Source organism: Lagopus leucura, unplaced genomic scaffold (assembly GCF_019238085.1).
Source record: "Lagopus leucura isolate 7727_CA_CO unplaced genomic scaffold, USGS_WTPT01 Super-Scaffold_100033, whole genome shotgun sequence".
In the NCBI taxonomy this organism is placed as follows: Eukaryota; Metazoa; Chordata; class Aves; order Galliformes; family Phasianidae; genus Lagopus; species Lagopus leucura.
Window position 1 is genome coordinate 2,787,268 of NW_024962282.1, and position 18,669 is coordinate 2,805,936.

Below are 18,669 nucleotides of genomic sequence, written 5' to 3' on the forward strand. Positions count from 1 at the left end.
ATTACAGCATTCTGGCCTTGGCTTAGCAGAAAAACATAGCACAAGAGAAGAGTAGAAGTCAGACTGAATTTGCCAATGGAGCTTTTCCTCATCTCTTACAACACGTAAGAGAGAATACCTAAGAAAGAATGCAACAGAGGTGAATCACGTAGTGATTCCTCAGAAAGTTCTTCCAGTTTCCAGCAACTCATGATTCAGGAACCACAAAGAAGCAGCTGTGTTACCACCCTCAGGGTACCTCTATCATATGCTTCAACTGCAAATGTAAAAACTGAAGAGTCAAAACCATAGGATCTTTTACAGAAAGCAGACCCGAGGATCCTTTTCTAAACATGCTAAGTGTAATGCTAGACAAATGAAGCATTAACATCAAAAGACGTTTTTTAAGTATTCAAACTGTGCACATATTTCTCTATAACAGCATTATAAAAGGTGGTTAACATGATAAGCAAACATTTTGCTACTTAATCATAAATCCTTGTCAACCATTGATTCCACGTAAAATTCAGCAATAAAAAAAAGTATTTGAAAACATAAGCAAAGGGACAATAACATTCACAGTCTATATTCTTTTCATTGGCTCTGGGATTTAATTTTAATTTAGTTTAATTTCCCAAGGTAGGAAAGAAACTAGACTCACTTACTTCAAGTTGTTCGAGAAGGATGTTTGTTCGTTTATTGATTTCATTTATCAAAACCATCTTGGCCATTTTGATTTGATTTTCTACTTTTTTGTGTAAATGTTTTACCTCAAGCAACCTGCAGGGAAGAGATACATATCCCTGGATGAGCCAACTGGTATATCATTTATTCAGTGCTTGGTAGGTATTTGTTACAAGAACTGATCTAAATGTTGACTAAGAAATCCAATGAAAGCTGAACCATTTCCTCTAAGTTCTGCCATTCTTCTCTTCCCATTTTATAGTAACCTTGACTGGAAACACAGTTTGTTCTGAGATTTCTGAAGAACTCAGTTATTTTTGAATCCCTGGAGGCATTCAAGCCCAGGCTGGATGTGGCTCTGGGCAGCCTGTTCTAGTGGTTGATGACTCTGCACACGGCAGGGGATTTGAAGCATAAGGATCATTATAGTCCTTTTCAACCCAGGCCATTCTACAATTGTATGATTTTTAAAATAATTCTTATTTCTATTATTTCAAATTCTAGGTCAGAAACAGTAGAGTATACAAAGAAGTCTTTGAAACTAGCTGTCAGGTGCCTCATAAGGACTATGGAATCCTGTATTACAATGTTGTGAACGTGACATAATTTAAACATAAATTTGATAGTTTTAATCTTCATTTTACCTATTCTCAAAGAAAAGGAATAGTATCTGTGTTTTATTATGGTAACCTGTGTTCAGTGAAAATAGTATTTTAACTCATAACTCATCTTCTGAAATAAATGCAAAACAACTACCTGTCTTCAATCTGTTTAGTTGAAACCTGAATTCCACTTTTTTTCTCTTCCACTTTAGCTACAACATTTTCCAGGATAGCTCTCTGATTTTGCAAAGCTTCGTCAAGAAGTCTGAACCTGCAAAGGAAGGGGAAATCTTTACTGTATGTTCATTTCCATTGATAATGTCTTGCTTTTTCTTTTATAAGCTTAAATAAAGCCTTGTTTACATTTCCTGCTATTATAATAGGTTAGAGGGATTTGTTGTCACCACAGCAGCATTATGCCATTAAGTACAACTGCCCATTGCTAGTCTTCATCTGCTGCTCTGACTTTCCATCGGGTAGAGCTTGCTTCTCCCTGCAGCCACAGACTTCTCTAAGAAACCTGGGCCAGATGCACAGCTCACAAGGATCAGTTTTGCTTTATCTTTAAAATCTGAATCCCACAGTGAAAGGAAAGGAAGCAGTTCCAGCTGCTCCCTAAAAAAAAAAAAAATTAAAATAAAATACAATCTAGTTCTGGATTTTTTTACTGAACACAGCTCACACGTGGCCTAAACATTGGTTTTTGCTCTTCTTTCCCTGGGAGAATAACTGCAAAGACACAGAGGTATTTAAAAGAAAGAGGTCATTCTAGATATCTGGTGGATGGCCAGAAGGTCTTGGTTTCAATATCTTAAAATACGTTCTTAACAACATTCCTTACCAGCCAAAAAATTAATTATTTACACTGCTGATTAAGGAGTTTATCATGTGTGATTTGATTAGTGGGGACCTACTTGAACTTCCAAACCTGTACGCTGAACACTCAGATATGGTCATTCTTTATTTTTCTGCCCACTACCCGGTGTCTTTGCCTATAGTACATGTATGAGGGAATTTGATTCTGCAACCCAGACAATCCATTTTAACTGTCACAGGCACTGTTCTTCTCACATTTCTCCTGCCTTTTTCCAAACATAATTCCTAGGGATCCATTTTAGCCTTTTGTATTTGAAAGCAGAAGTTGTATGCCTGAAGCAGAAAAAAAATAGGTATGTTCAAGTCAATTGCTCTCAGATGGACAGTTTGGGAGAGCAGCTGCCTTCATGTCTGTCTGGACATAACCCTCTGCTTCTTTCCTACCACAAATGCTGTGACAGCTATCCCAAACTTAACACCCTACATAAAGGCAGCGCATCTCACAAAAAGTCATGCTGCCACTGTGTATAGATAATTCCTTACATGATTCATACACCTCAGAACTGAATAACAGATTTGGACCATGCTAAGGATGGAGCTGAACTCTCATCTAGAGTCTCACGTTTGTTGGTCATGGGTTGGCAGTTGGACTTGATCTTAGAGGTCTTTTCCAACCTTAATGATTCTATGGTTCTATGATGGTACTTAAAGATACTCCTGTATACTGTGTCTGAAAGATCAAATAATTTGGAAGGAACTGCTGAGAACAGTGTAGAGTTCTGTAAGGGCTTTAACCAACATATTAAGCTCCCTGAGCAAAAGACAATGGAACTGAGTTTGTTGTGGCTATGAAGCTACACTGTGCTGAAATTTCAGTTGATAGGAAATGCAGATGGAACAGTCCTAAATCTGAATCAGATACGCTTTTAGGTAGGATCATGCGAAAGACATGAGGCGGCCAATGTCTGGTACCTGTGCTCCTTATGGTCTTTCAGCAGGCAGCTGCTGCATGTAAGGATATCACAGGTCTCACAGAAGAGCTTGAGTGGTTCTTGAGTGTGCACTGGACAAAGCAAGGGCAATTCATTTGCCTCTTCTTCAGTCACTGAGGAACATAAAGCAACAGTGTCATTGACCAGAAGTGCTATTGTAGGTCAGCAAAAGTGTTTCAAACTAATAATTTATAAATTTTGATGTTACTTCTAAAGACTCAGATCTTGGAACAATTTGATTATGTGAAGCATGGGAATTTGGTTTGAGGTTTTTGTTTGTGTGCATGCATGTGCTTTGTTTTGTTGTTTTTTTTTTTTTTTCCTCCTAGCACATCCTACAAATTGATCACATCAAAGAGACTCTGGAATTAATAATCAGACCTCTAAACTCTCATGATATTTAAATCCCTCTAGCAATTTTGGGTACCTGTTTCATGATTTTGAATGTGCTGATCTTGCAAACCAATTAACAAAACCACACTGTAAAACACAGAAAAGCAAATACATTAAAGAAACTTGAAGTCACAATGCAAGCAAGAAAATCTTCTGTTTTTAAAAAGCTGCATGGAATTGTTTTTCACAAACTTAAGTTCATTTTGAACACAACTTCAGCAACTAAAAGATATTGGTATTAAGCACTAATATCTGTTCTTATAATGATTTTCTAAAGATTAATGTGATGAAGACTACAAATGGACAGTGAACATGTAAAGTGGGCACACTCCACTCTGGATATGGTAGAATTATTTTAGGAGGAAGGAAGGAACACAGTCCACAATAGAATGCTCAGAAACTCTAAAAAATGGCAAAGAAAAATCCCTTGCATTACATTCACAAACACAGCCACATTGATTTTATTTTAATTATTTTTAGCAGATAAGCAAGCAGGTGGATGCTCTTCCACCCATACGGGGTTTATATATTTTATATTTATACATATGAGGAAAAATAAGAAGTCCATAATATTTATCTAAAATTGAGTACAAGTTGGATAAAACCTTTCTAAGTGTTGAGCACATGTAGAGTATGCAAGCTCACAATACCAAGTTATTTCTATTAAACTCCAGCTTATAACAAGATGCTGTCTTAAGGATCGAAGTATAATGAAGCTTAATAACCATTTCATGTAATGATTTCTCTTTCTTCTTTTCTTTCTTTCAGGCAAGTTTTTTACTCTCTGGATAACAGTAATCATCCTAGAGGAATTAGTGTTTTTTTCAGTTCTGTGTCAGATTTAAGAGATGAGCAGATCTCAAATGCAAACTGAGGATAAAAAAATCAATATAATCTAATTACAGCACAGACCCAGAGCCTCTGCCACTAGCAAGTCCCTGATTCAAATGATACACCAGTGGGAACTACCACTGAGTCATGGTATTCTCAACCTATGCTATACTAAGATCAGACCTACATCCCTTTAGTTTTAAAATGAGTTGAACTCTAAGAAATCTGACATGAAACAAAGGCACAAGCCTGCTTGTGCTTTTCCTAGAAACAAACATCTTGATCAGAACTCAAGTTAGAATTGAAGATTAAAAAGATGAGAAAACATTCTAGTTTGTGTTTTCATCTTTGTATTTATGCAACACGCACAAAACCACAACTAAGCCACAGGTAGATTTTCTTACTATCATTTATCAACAACACGAGCTCGTAAGCTTACTCAACATGAATTGAAATTATAAACAGTCGGAGCCTCAAAACTACTTTTCTGATCTTGCCATCAACTCAAGAAGAAAAATGTATTGTCCATCCAATCAGGGTATTTGAGGGGGTGCTAGAGATCTTCATTTTACATTATTCTCTAGAAAAGACCTAGACAATATTTAAATGTCATCTGTGCTTGTCCCTGGAAGTGTTCAAGAGAAGTTTAGACCACGTACTAAAGGACATGCTTTAGTGGGGAAATGGTGGTAGATGGTTGGACTGGATGATCTTGGAGGTCTTTTCCAACCTTGGTGGTTCTATGACAATTATCATTATTACACTTTCTGTTCACATTCTATTTGTCAATGGCACATCATGTGCTAAGTGAAGTGCCTCAAACTGTATTTTGCATGAACAGCCAGGAATTAAAAGAACTCAACCTATGGCAATAATAAAGTACAGGCTTCTTAAAGCAAAATTCAGAAGTCACATTATAATTTGTGTAAGCAGTGAGCTACTACTATGTATTTTCCTTGTTCTGCTTCCTTATAAAGAAGGTGATAGGGCAGCAAAAACAACTTCAGATGAAAGCAAAGTGTAAACTTGAATTCTATAGAATTACAACACTCTTATTTTAGGTTACAAATCGCTTTTGTAAGTTTAGGTTAGTATATGCCTCAATACTGACTCGAAGTAAAGAAAATAATGATCAGCAACAAGAGATGACCATTCTCTGTGGATCACTACTGTACAGGGATGAGACACCTGCAGTGGGTTTCATTTGTAATTGCTGATAGTAAAACTCAGAAACCATGCTTTTCACTTACGAAAGGAACACACTACAGCAATCACAGCCTTTTGCTGTCTGGCACTCTCCTTCCCACACCTTGTCCATCAACATGACAATTGCTTTATGGCAGTTTCCCTAAAGAAATCACCCAAGTGGAGACAAAAATACTGCAGAGTCGAGACCAGATGGCCTGGTAGCCCACCAAACCCTAGCTTAGCACTCCACAGACTGAAAAATACATGGAACAGGCTGTTTCCATGAAGCACAAATACCAAAATCTTATAAATAACATGGAACGCCGATTGTGGCAAGTTCAGACACAGCTACAGAAAATCCAAATAATCTCTCATTGACTGCATTAGTCTCGCTCATGCAGAGCACAATATCTCTGGCACACAGCCTGCAGCTGTTCCATTTTCTAGTCAATAACTGATATGAGATGAATTATAAATATTCAAGTGTATTTTCAGTACCTGTGCAGCCCTTCAGGGATACAGACAGGAAGTGGTCCCCGGTTTCCTTGCCATGCCTGTGTTCCTCTGTACATGTGCTGCACAGCCACTTATTGCAGCTTGTACAGAGACTATGAGCAGGTCTCTTCTCTTTACACATGTAGCAGCTCTAAGAACAAAAAGTGCGATTACATACAAAGATAACAAATCAGCCTTTAGAAAAAGACTTAGCTACATTGGCAAGCTTCCTATTTTGCTTTCTTAGATTAGTGCGACTTGAGTGATTTTAGGAATTCGGTTATTGTTGTAAAAGGGAATGGAATAAAATTAAGATCCAAAACTCTTAAATCACATTGGTTGTCTTTCTGTGCTCCAGTACAATAAGATGTGATTATAACAAAGTGCAGGAACGATTCAGCAAAAACCCTAGGGTCTGCGTTACACACAGGGTCAGAATAAATCACCACAATGACTTGTTTCTTGTGAACCAGAAGAGCCACAAGACTATAAAATAAGACTTGTATGATTTCAGTTTAAGGAGGGCTATGGGAAGTTACTTTTGAAAATGATTGATGGGATTTGTAATCCCTTTCTCTTACTGTTTTTAGCCTGATGGCTGTAAAACATCAATAGCACACAAACCTGACACACACATATGAATATGTGTAAGTATATAGAGACAGAAAGATGTTTCTTTATTTTCATTGATATGAAATTACATATATAAATTGGAACTATTTCAGTAGTGCTACTCTAAATCTACATTGCTTCACTTAAAATTAGTTTATCTGTTGTAACATTGTATGAACCACTGACGTGATACAGTGCAGTTGTAGAACAGGCCAACGATAATGCAATTTAGAAAACAATACAGAAATACCCACATATTCTTAACATAAAACTTATTTCCTACTCTCTTCAGAGTTGACCAAACCCAAGATCAATTTACATATTGATATCAACTGTGATGAAATGAAAATGTAAGACAGACATGGGAACATCAGCTGAACCAAAACTTGTAACTAACGATCATCTCTAGTGATGCAACAGTATAGGAAACGCCTTTTGTTATATAGGCCATGTTGTCTGGAACTCTCCCTAAGGGTGAAATGAATAAAGCAGCATGTAATTGAAGTGGGTGATTTGATTCCTTTGTCATCCAGAATGAACTCAGGAGTTATTTCAAGAGTGTAATGACTTTTCACTTAAAAAGGATTTGCACAAGGCATAAAATGAAAAGTCTTAATGTTAATGTACTAATGGGCAGAGTGAAGACAGTGATGTAATTTTACCATCAAAGCATAAAAGCTTTGCCACTAGTTTGTCATCAGATGCAACACGATGTATGCAGTTACAAAATACCTCCTGTAGTTACACATAGCTCCTGAATATTACTGCTACTGTCACAGCTTCTAAAGCAGCGAATAGATGCCAAAGGGATTCTTACGGCATCCATTCTGTTGCCCATCAGCTTACCTTCAATATGGTTTGTTACAATTGGACTCCAGCTACTCTGATGGGAAACACAGACATATATAGCAGCATGCATTCAGCATGTAGGCCCTGATGAAGTAAAATTATATATATATTCTCTTTGCTGTGTATCAGAGGATGACCTTAGAAATCCTAAGGGAAGAACAATTACAGCTCTTTCTGTGTTGGTCTTCTGGGTGTTAAACCACAGTATCAACATTAAGTGGAACACCATATTCACCTCAGTCTGAGACTCAAGATTGGCTTAAAGGATTTATTTCACCAGAGGAACAAAAACATAGTTGTTATTATTCATTTGAACTTCATCATTCTCTTCAGTGGGGCTGTGCAGGCAGCTCCCAGAGTTAAGGTCATTTGATGACGTAGAAATGGTATTTTCAGCAAGAGACTTTGAACTGCATACTTTTGACATTTCTGCAGCTGGTAGGTAGCACATTCTATCATTTTTGAATGATAGAACTCACTGAAAAACCTCTTGCACCCAAACACTCTCTTATGGGCTTTGGCAGATTTCCATTTGAACATCAGGTAAGTTAAGAAAATGATGGCTGTGCTTCAGTTGGATGAGCTGGTGCTTCTCCCCCTGATACCATAGGTAGTAAGAATGTGGCTCTAGTTTTAAGAGGAGGGTGTTTAAAGGACAGTAAGCAGGGCTTTCTGTCATATGAATGTCAATAAAAAGGAAGAAAGCGAAAAACTATTAGGAATGTTCCCAAGTCCCTCTGGGATATTCCTGTGCTCCAGTGAGAATTCTGCTTTCCTGAACTGCTCGTAGGACTCCTAAGGGGTTACAGAACAGAAAGGAAAAAAAAAGAAAAAGAAAAAAGAAAAGCACATTCTTTTAACAAAAGTCTAAAAAACCAATCTAGATAATAGATTTTCTCATTTGATTTCCTTTCTATACCAACTCTCATTGAAAGGTAAATGAAGTGAGTCATAGTAATTAAGAAATCCCATTACAATAAGGTCATTCTACATATTCAACAGTATCCTCTGAATTTAGCTCTTTTCAGAGAATATGTGAATGTATCATTCTCTTTTAAAGTTACATGGCACTCTTCAAGCAACTTAGAACTGTAGACCACTCACTTTGCTCACCTTGATTTCTGAATTCCCCTAGAGCACTACATGGATGAGATTACACGTTCTCTCCATTTTAAAAATGGAGAAAATGAAACATGGAAATGATTGATAGGGAAGATGTACAGCCCATCAGTACTTGCTTGCAACTATATCAGTGGATCAATCACGTAACTTCAAGAGGTCTGAAGCCTTCTGCATGGGGCAGAATTGACAAATTGTTGCTGCACCCACTGGAGTTTAGAGGAGTGGAAATATAGATCTTCCACCATATATTATGGAAAAAGTATTCCAATTATGTTTTACATCCATTCCCCCCAAAAACATTGAAATACAATGTGACTTCTTTTATCATTAAAATAATCAGAAAATTATAATCTTCCACAGGTTCTAATGGGTAATCTTAGTGTAACCATTCATCCAATAGTTTTGTTCCTGTTTGCTTTGTGTTGAGAGCTGAAAGGGGATAATGAGGCACCCAAGAAATCCATCATCATCCAGACAATACATAATATATACACAGTAATTATATGTGTAAGCAATAATTATAATAATAATATACACAATAAAAATAAATTGTCACAGATTCAGTCTACATCACTAGCATCAGTATATTTTTTTTTATTACAGTCAAGGTCAATCTTCAAATAAGGTTACAAGAGTACTATGAAGGCAGGAAGTTCATCCCTAGCAGTGATGTACTTACAGTCTGCAGAAGCAAAACATAAGATTCTGTTGTTCAAAATGATCTGCTCTGTTTGTCAAACAGTGTCAGTGCTTTAACAACTCCCAAGGCACCCTACAGTGTGGTTTTCACTCACCTTTGCCATAGCTGAATTTGCAGTGGGAAAATCCTTGAGAAAGCAATTTTCAACTACATCTCTTGCAAAACAGGTCTGTTTGCACGCCGGGCAGGAAAGAATACCTACATTAAAAAAAAACAGAAAAAGAAAAAGAAAACACAAACACAAATATAACAGTGCACACCAGCAATGTGAACCAGGAAATAACAGAAACCACACTTAGGTATTGCTGGCTTTTTTTTTTTTTTTTTAATTTAAATCACACTAACACTTATCTGCAGGAAACTATGGTATTCTTCAAGCCCTAAGATACCTGTGGTTAGATGCAGTTAATTGCATATGGAAGAAAAAAAAATAAATCCCTAGAAGTATACATCACAGTTCAGGTGATTTCTTGATTTATCTCAGTATTTATTAAGGATATCCACGAGTGCAAATTGCCATGAATTTATCATGGCTTACAACTTTGATAAAAACTGAGCTACATTTTAAGCTGCACACTGTTGTGACAGACATACCTGTGCTTTCTACTAGCTACCATTCTTCTAAAACAGCTTTGCATTACCAGAGGTACACCAGAGCATAAAACACATACTGCTTCCTACCACTTTTACAGTATGCCACGCTATTCAGCTGAAGCCACAGAGAAGTAACAAGCTGTTAGCAGAAGCAAAGAAAATCAGAATGAAGGTTAAAAAGTTTCAACTTCAAAAACCAAAATTACAGGACATCTACTACAACAAATCCACAAGTGACAAAAGGACAGTGGGCCATGTTCTGCTGACATTCCTGAAGCAGTGAAAGCAATGCAAGCAACATGAGCAGCAAAACCTAGCTCCACCTCCATAAGCTAATACACAGCTGGTATAAACCTTTGTGTTAGCTTGGCTGGGAACTAACACTGCAGCTTAAGAAGTTGTCCTTAGAGAGATGCAAAAATGCAGTCATGCAGTTACTTCAACCCTGGGCTTCTGGGACTAGCATTCATATTTTGCTAGATGGTCCAGTGCTTTTTTGAAAAGGGAAGTGCATGTTTCGATCACATTTCAGCAAACTACCTTTAGAAGTTGTGGTGTCAGTCTATTTTTACCTTGACTTTTTTTCAAATCTAACTCTTTCCATTCCATTGAGAAATTTCCAAAATATCAAAGCTGCTTTTACCTCATCGAGTGATCACTGACAATAACAAACAGCAACATTTTCCATGGCTAAACGATGCAAGCTCATTAAGGCAGGTTCTTAAAAGAAAGATCAATTACAACTTTCTACTAGACTGGCGTCGTTCAATGTTCTCTTTCCTTCACTAAAATTATTTTTAAATAAGGAGAGTGGCTTGTAGACTAATTCAATCTGAAGTTGTCTATTACTCTTCATATGAGATGGTCACCATAGACACTGATGTTCTCCAGGTATCTAGTGCTACCTGCCCTCGTGGTACAGCTCCTTGATTCCTGACCACAAGTACAGTTCAAATCCTGCCTGCCCCTCATTTTAGACTTGGGCTACTGCTGTTTTAACAACAGGGCAACACGTTGTCAGAGACACACAAACCACAAACCCTTTCTACATTACCACTTCTGACAGAATCAGTCTTTAGTCAGATACCTGACTACATTCATTTTCTTTCATATTCCTTTGAAAAAACATTGAGTTCCATTACATGTCCTATGAAGCAGGACTTCTTACAAAGAATTGCTGCCACAAGTTTTAGACCTTTTTAGCCTCATTATTCTAAGAAAAGCAAAAGTATATTGTCTGCTATTTTCCAAGGTTGCATTTACAATCAAACTATGATTTGGAGGCTCAGGTAGCAGACTACTGCCTGCCTCACCCTTGTTTCACCATGCATTTTGTACAACGGTGCACATGAGCCCCCAGGTGGCCATGCTACCCAGCTACCAGGCACCCCAAGGGAAAAGGTAACACAAGCAATTGCCAACACTGTACTCATCCCCTGGGTACAGAATCAGCACCTCATCTAAGAGTGCTCTAGTGACAGAGCTACGAAGAGGCTAGAAACCCATTTGATAAAGATGCTCACAATTGCAGAAAGCTGTAGAAGTCTTTCAACCTTTTCCTCTCCTTTGCATCCTTAATAATAATGAGCACAGTTAAAAGGTTATCTTATTTATCCACAATCTTTGTAGCTAATCACCTTCATACGTTACATCCTAAGACAACAGCTTTTGTATTGTCACAGAATAACCATCTCACGCTTTCCCAAATTATGATTGTGTGTCTTTTAGACATTCCATTAAAAGCTCAGTCCTCCGGAGAAATATAACAGCAGGAGCACTGCAGCAGTTAAGATAAGATGCATTATCCAAACAGTGCCCCCAGCTCCTTGCAAATGGTGTGCACTGCGAGTGTCAGGGAATTGCAGCACTAATTCCTAGAAGGTGAAACTGGGCAAGCTTCCACATGAACTCTTACAAAGCAAGACAGTCACAGAAATAAAGGGGCAAATACATTTTGATTGATAAGCTGGGAAGCAAAATAGCTACTTTGCAAGCAGCGTCCCAAATAAGTCTCTTGGGACATGCTCTAATTCTTGGTGCAGCTGATAGGAAACCATCTAGTGACTTCACAGGGAATTGCCTCTAGCCCTTTGAGATCACAAACCAGTTTCTTACATCAGTAACAGAAATTGCCCAAACGGTGCCAGCTCTTGATCTGGCTAACACAGAGCTCCATACTGAGCTACATAATGTGCCACAAACTGACCTAAGAGAAAATTCTCAGCAGGTTACTTTCTTAAGGAAAGAGTGCATGGCCATCAGAGCTTCCTTCACTGACACACCACACAGGTGAGCACACAATCTTAAACAAAGCATTTCTGGGAGCAACAGCTTACAGGAAAACAAAGGTAGCACTCAGGACTTTGCTACAGCAAGGACAACTTCTGTCAATTCTCCATGAGGTTAAAAAAAAAGTTAATATTGAAGTTACATATTTTATTATACTTCAACATACTACCCAGTTAGTACAGAATGTTAAACCAAATCATACCAATTGAAAGATATTTAATGTGAAGCTCGTGGCCTCAGGCTAGTTCACATGAACTTTAAATTGTGCTAATCTGTTTCAAACCGGCAAAGTATAAAATACAGTGTGTAAAGAACATTATCAATTTAAGAACAGGCAATATTGCGTTTTTAATGTTCTTTAAAGAAAGCTTCAATACTTCCCACCTGAACAAAACATATTTTTTGTGTGTCTTTTAGTTCTGCACAAATGCCTTCTTATGCATACTAAGAAACACAATTGTGTTAAGGAGTTTAAAACCACAGAGATTTCAGGGGTACATGACACTAATGCTGTTTAATAGCTGAGGATATCTAAAAGCAATGCCCAGCATACCATGTTACAATTTATCTCCATATTTTAAATTTTAGTTATGCTACTTGCACAGATCAAGCCCCACACAAACAGGTCAAACACTGTGTCAGAATCATCACTGCAGACCATCAAATGGTTGCTTTGATTGAATGCCTCAAATAGCCAAATAACTGAACTACAATGATCTCCAACCTAAGACAGAATGAACACTATAAGTTAACAGATGAAATAATGGGGACACCATGGCAGTACTGGAAGTAGTTTCCTACTCATACAAGAACAAGCCAGCCTTTTCGTATCTCCTAATACTGGGTTTTATGCTTCAGACTCCACCAGAAGCATAGAGGAAGGACTCCCTGAATGTGGAAGCATTGAAGATCACAATGGTTTATCTGATTTTACTTCTCATTTCATGCCTTTTTCATTTAACAGAAGCATGTGCTCCCTGGAAATTCCCAATATTTTTCAATATAAATTCTCAAGGAGTCTAATAAAATTTTGGCATCATAAATGCACTACAGAATGATTTCTGAAGCAATTGTTCAGAAATTAAGCAAATCTTACATAGATGTTAACCAAGAGCCCCAAGCAGCAGCTACTTCAACAGTACAAAGTGAGCACACCTTGCTGTGCTTATGCTTGCAGTACAAATCATCATTAAAGTATGACTTCCCAGAAACTCCTTACCTGTCCTCAGGATAGCCAGTCACTTCGTTACACACCAAGTCATTCGTGTCAGGAGCAGGGGGTTATTAAGCACAACTGCACACACAGTGTGCTCCCTGGAATAAGCCTTTGCTATAATGCAGGTGGAAGCAGATGCACCTTTGGCAGAGTATCTGGGGGTGCTCTCCCCTCCTCAGCAAGAAATGCTAATGAATCAGAAGGTCAGAGAGATGTACTGGTCCACCGCAAAGCGAATGGGATTTTTCTCTGGCCTTCCTGAGATTCATTCAGCTCTGCATTAAGTTGCCTTGGCTGCATTTTTCCTGAACAAGTGAAATAAAAACCCCACAGATGGAATGAATATCATCCTCCTCCTTCTCTTGCCTGGGTCTTCTCCTAATCCTCACAAAAACCTGGAGCCAGTGTGCAGGAGGAAAGAGTAGAGCTTTTCCAGATTCAGGTAGCTGTAGGTCTCATAACACCACTCACTCCGTGGTACACTTCACAGACCATTCCCTATGTGTTTCTCTTGCCTTACCTCCTGACCGCTGCTTCTAAAAAGCAGTTAGCTTGTTAGAAGAATCTGTACTTTGCAGACAGCTCACTTGCATATGTTACTGTTACACACTGTGGGTGAAGGGAAGAGTAGCCAGGAGCCCTAGAGATTCACTGTTTGTACATACGAGAATGATGCAACTTGTGGATCTAAATAGCAATCCAACATGGAATTACTGCATTCAAACAACAGAGTTTATACATTAAGAGATGAGGAGACAAATTCTGTTATGATGTAATCATGATGCCCAAATGAGGGACATTATTGCTATCAAAATCTCTTGAGGTAGAAAAAAAAAAACTATGAGCTGTTGTCATAAACTTCATAGAGTTTGCATCTGAACTATACTGGTAGAAAGGAGATAGCAACATTTGCATAAGCTGTTTTTTCAGAAGTTCATTACTAACAGCTCTTAATCTTCTGAAATCACTATTTGCGACATCACATTTGGTTGCTAATGATGTGGGTATGCATTTATGAAGGCTAGCAAGGATACTTACGTTGGATTTGTGTGCCATGTTACTGTGACATGCAGGACAAAACCTCACTTCAGAATGATACGCAGGAAAAAACACAGATGAGCTATTCTCAATGTATCTGAGCTATCAGGTAGTACTGAGCAATCGCTGAAGACCACATTGAACAGACTCCCAGGAATCACCATCACCAGAGGAATCTGAACATGTAGCCCTACACCTCTATCTTTCCAATAGTAACTAGACAGTAGGTTGGAGAAAATTCCACAACGGTGGAACCCGTAGGCAGACACAAACACCCAACCTGAATATTTCAATCCCATATCTGGGAGATCCAAAATCAGCTTTCAGGAAAACAACAGCATTCTGCCACCAAAGCCCGCTCAGGCATATACCATTCAAGTCCTAACTCCCTGCAGACCAGGTTGCTCACACCCTAAAACAGTTTCATTTCCGCAAAAGGGAAAAGTATGTGGACAGGACATTAGCAAAAATTTCTTTTCCAAAAGAGGATCAACTGCTGGAACAGACTCCTCAGAGAGATGGTGGAGTCACCATCCCTGGAGGCGTTCAAGAAACATTTAGATGTTGTACTGAGGGACATGTCTTAGTGGGAAATATTGGTGATAGGTGGACAGCTGGACTGAATGATCTTGGAGATCTTTTCCAACCTTGGTGATTGATTCTACGAGTCTATGACAGCAAGGTACTGACCCTTGTACTGAGAGTTCCTCTGTAAAAACACAAAGACCTAAAATTTTGGGGAGCCCTCATGTTTTTAATCCACCTATATGCAATAATCTAATTTGTAAGTGACAGAGCTGAAGAAAATTTGCAGCAATCATTCCTGTAAGTGCAAACTAGTGTCTGCAGCCTGTACACAAATGAAGTAGAAAGACCCTTTCAATACCTAAAGCCTTGGCTCACAGGCTTGTTTCAAGGTCCTCCAGTGTAGTCAGGTTTGAACAGGAAGAGCCCTTAAGCTGGTAGTCTGGGAAATGATCCAGCACAGATAATTCACCTGTTATTGCCCTAAGAATTGATTAGCATAAAGTAACAAACAGTGGAGCTATCACACATACTGGCTGTCTGCATGCTGCACCTATCCCTCCACTCTTTTTCCTCCAGCAATCAGCAGAATAATTATTCTCACAGAGCATTAGCTACAGCTCAAGCTGCAGGTGTAATTTACGCTTCCTTGGAGACCCAATTAAAGGTTATAGGAAACAGTTCTGAGGACAATCTCCTGCTCTACAGCTTCATATTTATGTAACTAGTCCCCCACTGTCTCACTTGCCCTTTGGATCAGGCATCTGAACAACCACGTGAGAAAGGATGAGTAACCTCAAACACATTCTAGGATGACTAAATTAATATATTTTCAAGAGTGCCCTTTTTGGAATAACGTTTTTACTTCCTTTTTTGAAATGAAAGATATACTTAGTGTTAAGTGTATCTAATTAAAGCAAATTGGTGTTCTCCTTCAGAACTAATAGGAGCGATGCATTGCATCACTTGCCTTGTATGATTGCACCAAAACATTGTTATTTGGGGCATCAAGTCAGAAAAACTGTTACACCAAGAAGGCCAAGGTGCTTCACTCCAAGCCTAAAAGTGGGCTACAGAACTCAGCAGAAGTGCATTTTGTCTTACACACAGATATAGTATAAGTCAAGTCACTGCGTTTGTGCCTGGAGTCTGCTCTTATGCCAGCATACCATACACCTTATGCCAAAATATCATTGTGAAAGTCTAGAGCCAAAAGAGTCAGAGCTCAACCTCCTTAAAACAACCCCCTGATGATAACTCTGAAGGAAAAATGCAAGCATGGCCAGTGCTAGGCCAACTGTTGGATGTCCTTCACTGAAAGGCCTTTGCAATGGGGAATCTGCAGTTATACAGAACACCACTCTTATTAGATAAGAAAACCATGTATTTTCAGCCAGCAGTAATAGAGCACAGCAAGCTGGCATGTGTTAACAGCAAAGTCACATTTCTTCTCTTTCATATTCTGTTCTCGCTTATTTTATCTGTTCAGTTTGCATATCTCTAACATGCAACCCCGCCACATTAGTTGGCATTTAAGCAAGGATCTTGGACCCTTGGATGCTCATAGAAAGCTAGTGTCAAACAAGTGCAGACAGTTTTAGACTTCTCTGCAGAACGTTGAAAGAAATTATGCAGCCATTTTCCATGATTTTTGTTATCTGAGCCAGAGAAAGGCCAAAGCATGTTTCTAAAATAGCATTTCAGAAAAAAATAACACAGAAGGTTAGTATAAGAACATTGCTCTCTGGGGCCTAAATTATGATTTAAACAGTGCCTGTGATGATTATTATTATTATTTTTTTTTTTGGAGAGGACAAATAAGCAGCCTTCAAGATGTCTCCAAAAAACATGAACCTTTCACAACACACCTCTACAGTTCCTCTTCCTGTTCCTTCCGGAGTTATGACATTGAAAGTATGAAAATGATTTACATCATCAAATATCTGAAGGAAAGAAAGATTTGCAGACAAAGAGGAATTTATTTTGATGCTAACCCCCAATTCAGACAGATTTGGCTTTGAGTGCTTTCAGAACTCAGTGAGAAGGAGACAGGCCCAGAAGGGCAGCACACAAGAACCAACCATTTGTTTTCACAGTGCACCATGAGTGGCAGAGGATTTCACAAACGTATCCTGGCTGACTCACAGTGGTTGCAGTTTCAATCACTAATTGAAGAGACACAGATGTTTTGGTTTTGCTGCTCTTGTTGCTTATATATGAATGGAGTTTTGCACCTGGTGTCTCACTTCATTTACAGTGGGTCATCATTGTGTGTTATTTCTTTCCTCTACCATTTCTCCAGTCTTTTCCTTTCCCATAGAAATTTCCCAACTACAAGAGAAGGAGGAAGTAAACAGAGAAACTTCAAGAATATAGATGTGGACCATTCTTTCTTCCAATCTCCTGTACACAAATATTTCCCAACCCGCTCTCAGGTGCCCAAATAAACATCTGATATTTTAATGATTCATGAGAACCCCCAGCTGCACTTCATCCAAGATCATCAAGAAGCATAAATTCTTTTCCACTTTGCAAACAAAAACAAGGAGGAGAAAGGAATGACATGGATGTCAAACGAGCACACACAAAAAAAACCAACGTAGTGGTGGTTTTCAACATCACTCAATTACAAAAGAGGCCCCTCATACTTAAAACCTGGTGTGACTGGACATTTAACATTTCAAGGAGGCATTTTCTTGAAATGACTGCTTTGCTGCCTGCTTCTCCTACCTTTATGTCTTTTCCTGTCTGCACCCTCCCACAGCCTTTCTCCTTTGCCATTCAGTTATTCCTTTATCTTCTGTGTTCTGCCAGCTTCTCAGCAGTCATCTTCTAACACTATTTCCACTTGTGCTTGAACCTGAACTTATCTAGTTTATTTTATCACATCAATGCAGATTATCACCACCTTAGGGAAAATATCTTCAATTCCTCCATGTTTCTAAAACCTGCTTTGGAAGAGATAATAAACGATGTGATTTATTCATCTAGAGCTCAAAGCCTGTGGAAATACAAGCAATCTATGTGCCTTTGCTCTCCTTATAAATTAGTAATGAGTTTGGAATGCTTCCCCATGGTAATTAAGCCTCATTCAGTTAAAATGACTGTATTCTGAGATGGAAGTCCCTTTTCATTCCAAAAAAAATTACGTATTTTCTATTAACAGCATCACTAGAAACTGTACAAATGATTTCAGCACTTGAAAAGCTACACAGCCCAAAATGCTTCATGTCCTAGCCAGCTTCAGGCAATTTGTTAGGACAAGTTACAGCATATCCCTCAGTCATAAGTGCTTAGATAGAGTGAAACCACACTTAAAATGAGAACAAAAGGAAAGCGCAAAGAGTTTCAGTGCACCACAATACCCATATTCTAATAACAATTGCTGTGCCCTCCATGAAGAGCAAAGAGCCGGATGTCACTGTTTACTGTGGTGTTTGCAGGGACAGGAAAGGGAGAAGAGGAGGTATATTAACTCTAACCACAACCACAGAGAAGTCCAACATGTCCAAAAGAATAAATATTAACTTAGCCTAGCAACTACTTTCTTGCATTTCACTGTATGTTTTAAGCAAAGCAAATATTCATAAAGTCACACTTGGTAAATGAAACCAAGACCCTTCTGGAAAACATGATTGTTGTCTGTCTGCATCATTTCTATTCAAAGCACTGCTGCTGGATGGAGATTGTGCTAAAGGAAGTTTTCCTCAGTCCATTCCTTGCTCATACACACCTTGAGTCTCC

The 18,669-nt window shown here is 38.5% G+C and overlaps 1 protein-coding gene across 1 annotated transcript in view; it reads right to left on the reverse strand.

Moving 5' to 3' along the window:
* TRIM66 (tripartite motif containing 66) overlaps positions 1 to 18,669 on the reverse strand; it is a 42,479-nt gene that overhangs the window by 23,476 nt on the left and 334 nt on the right. The window contains exons 2-6 of the mRNA XM_042882080.1: positions 9,358 to 9,461; positions 5,984 to 6,131; positions 3,054 to 3,186; positions 1,420 to 1,536; positions 645 to 759 (exon numbers count right to left, since the gene is read on the reverse strand). Coding sequence (XP_042738014.1) covers positions 645 to 759; positions 1,420 to 1,536; positions 3,054 to 3,186; positions 5,984 to 6,131; positions 9,358 to 9,461 — 617 coding nt within the window. The remainder of the gene's footprint in view (positions 1 to 644; positions 760 to 1,419; positions 1,537 to 3,053; positions 3,187 to 5,983; positions 6,132 to 9,357; positions 9,462 to 18,669) is intronic.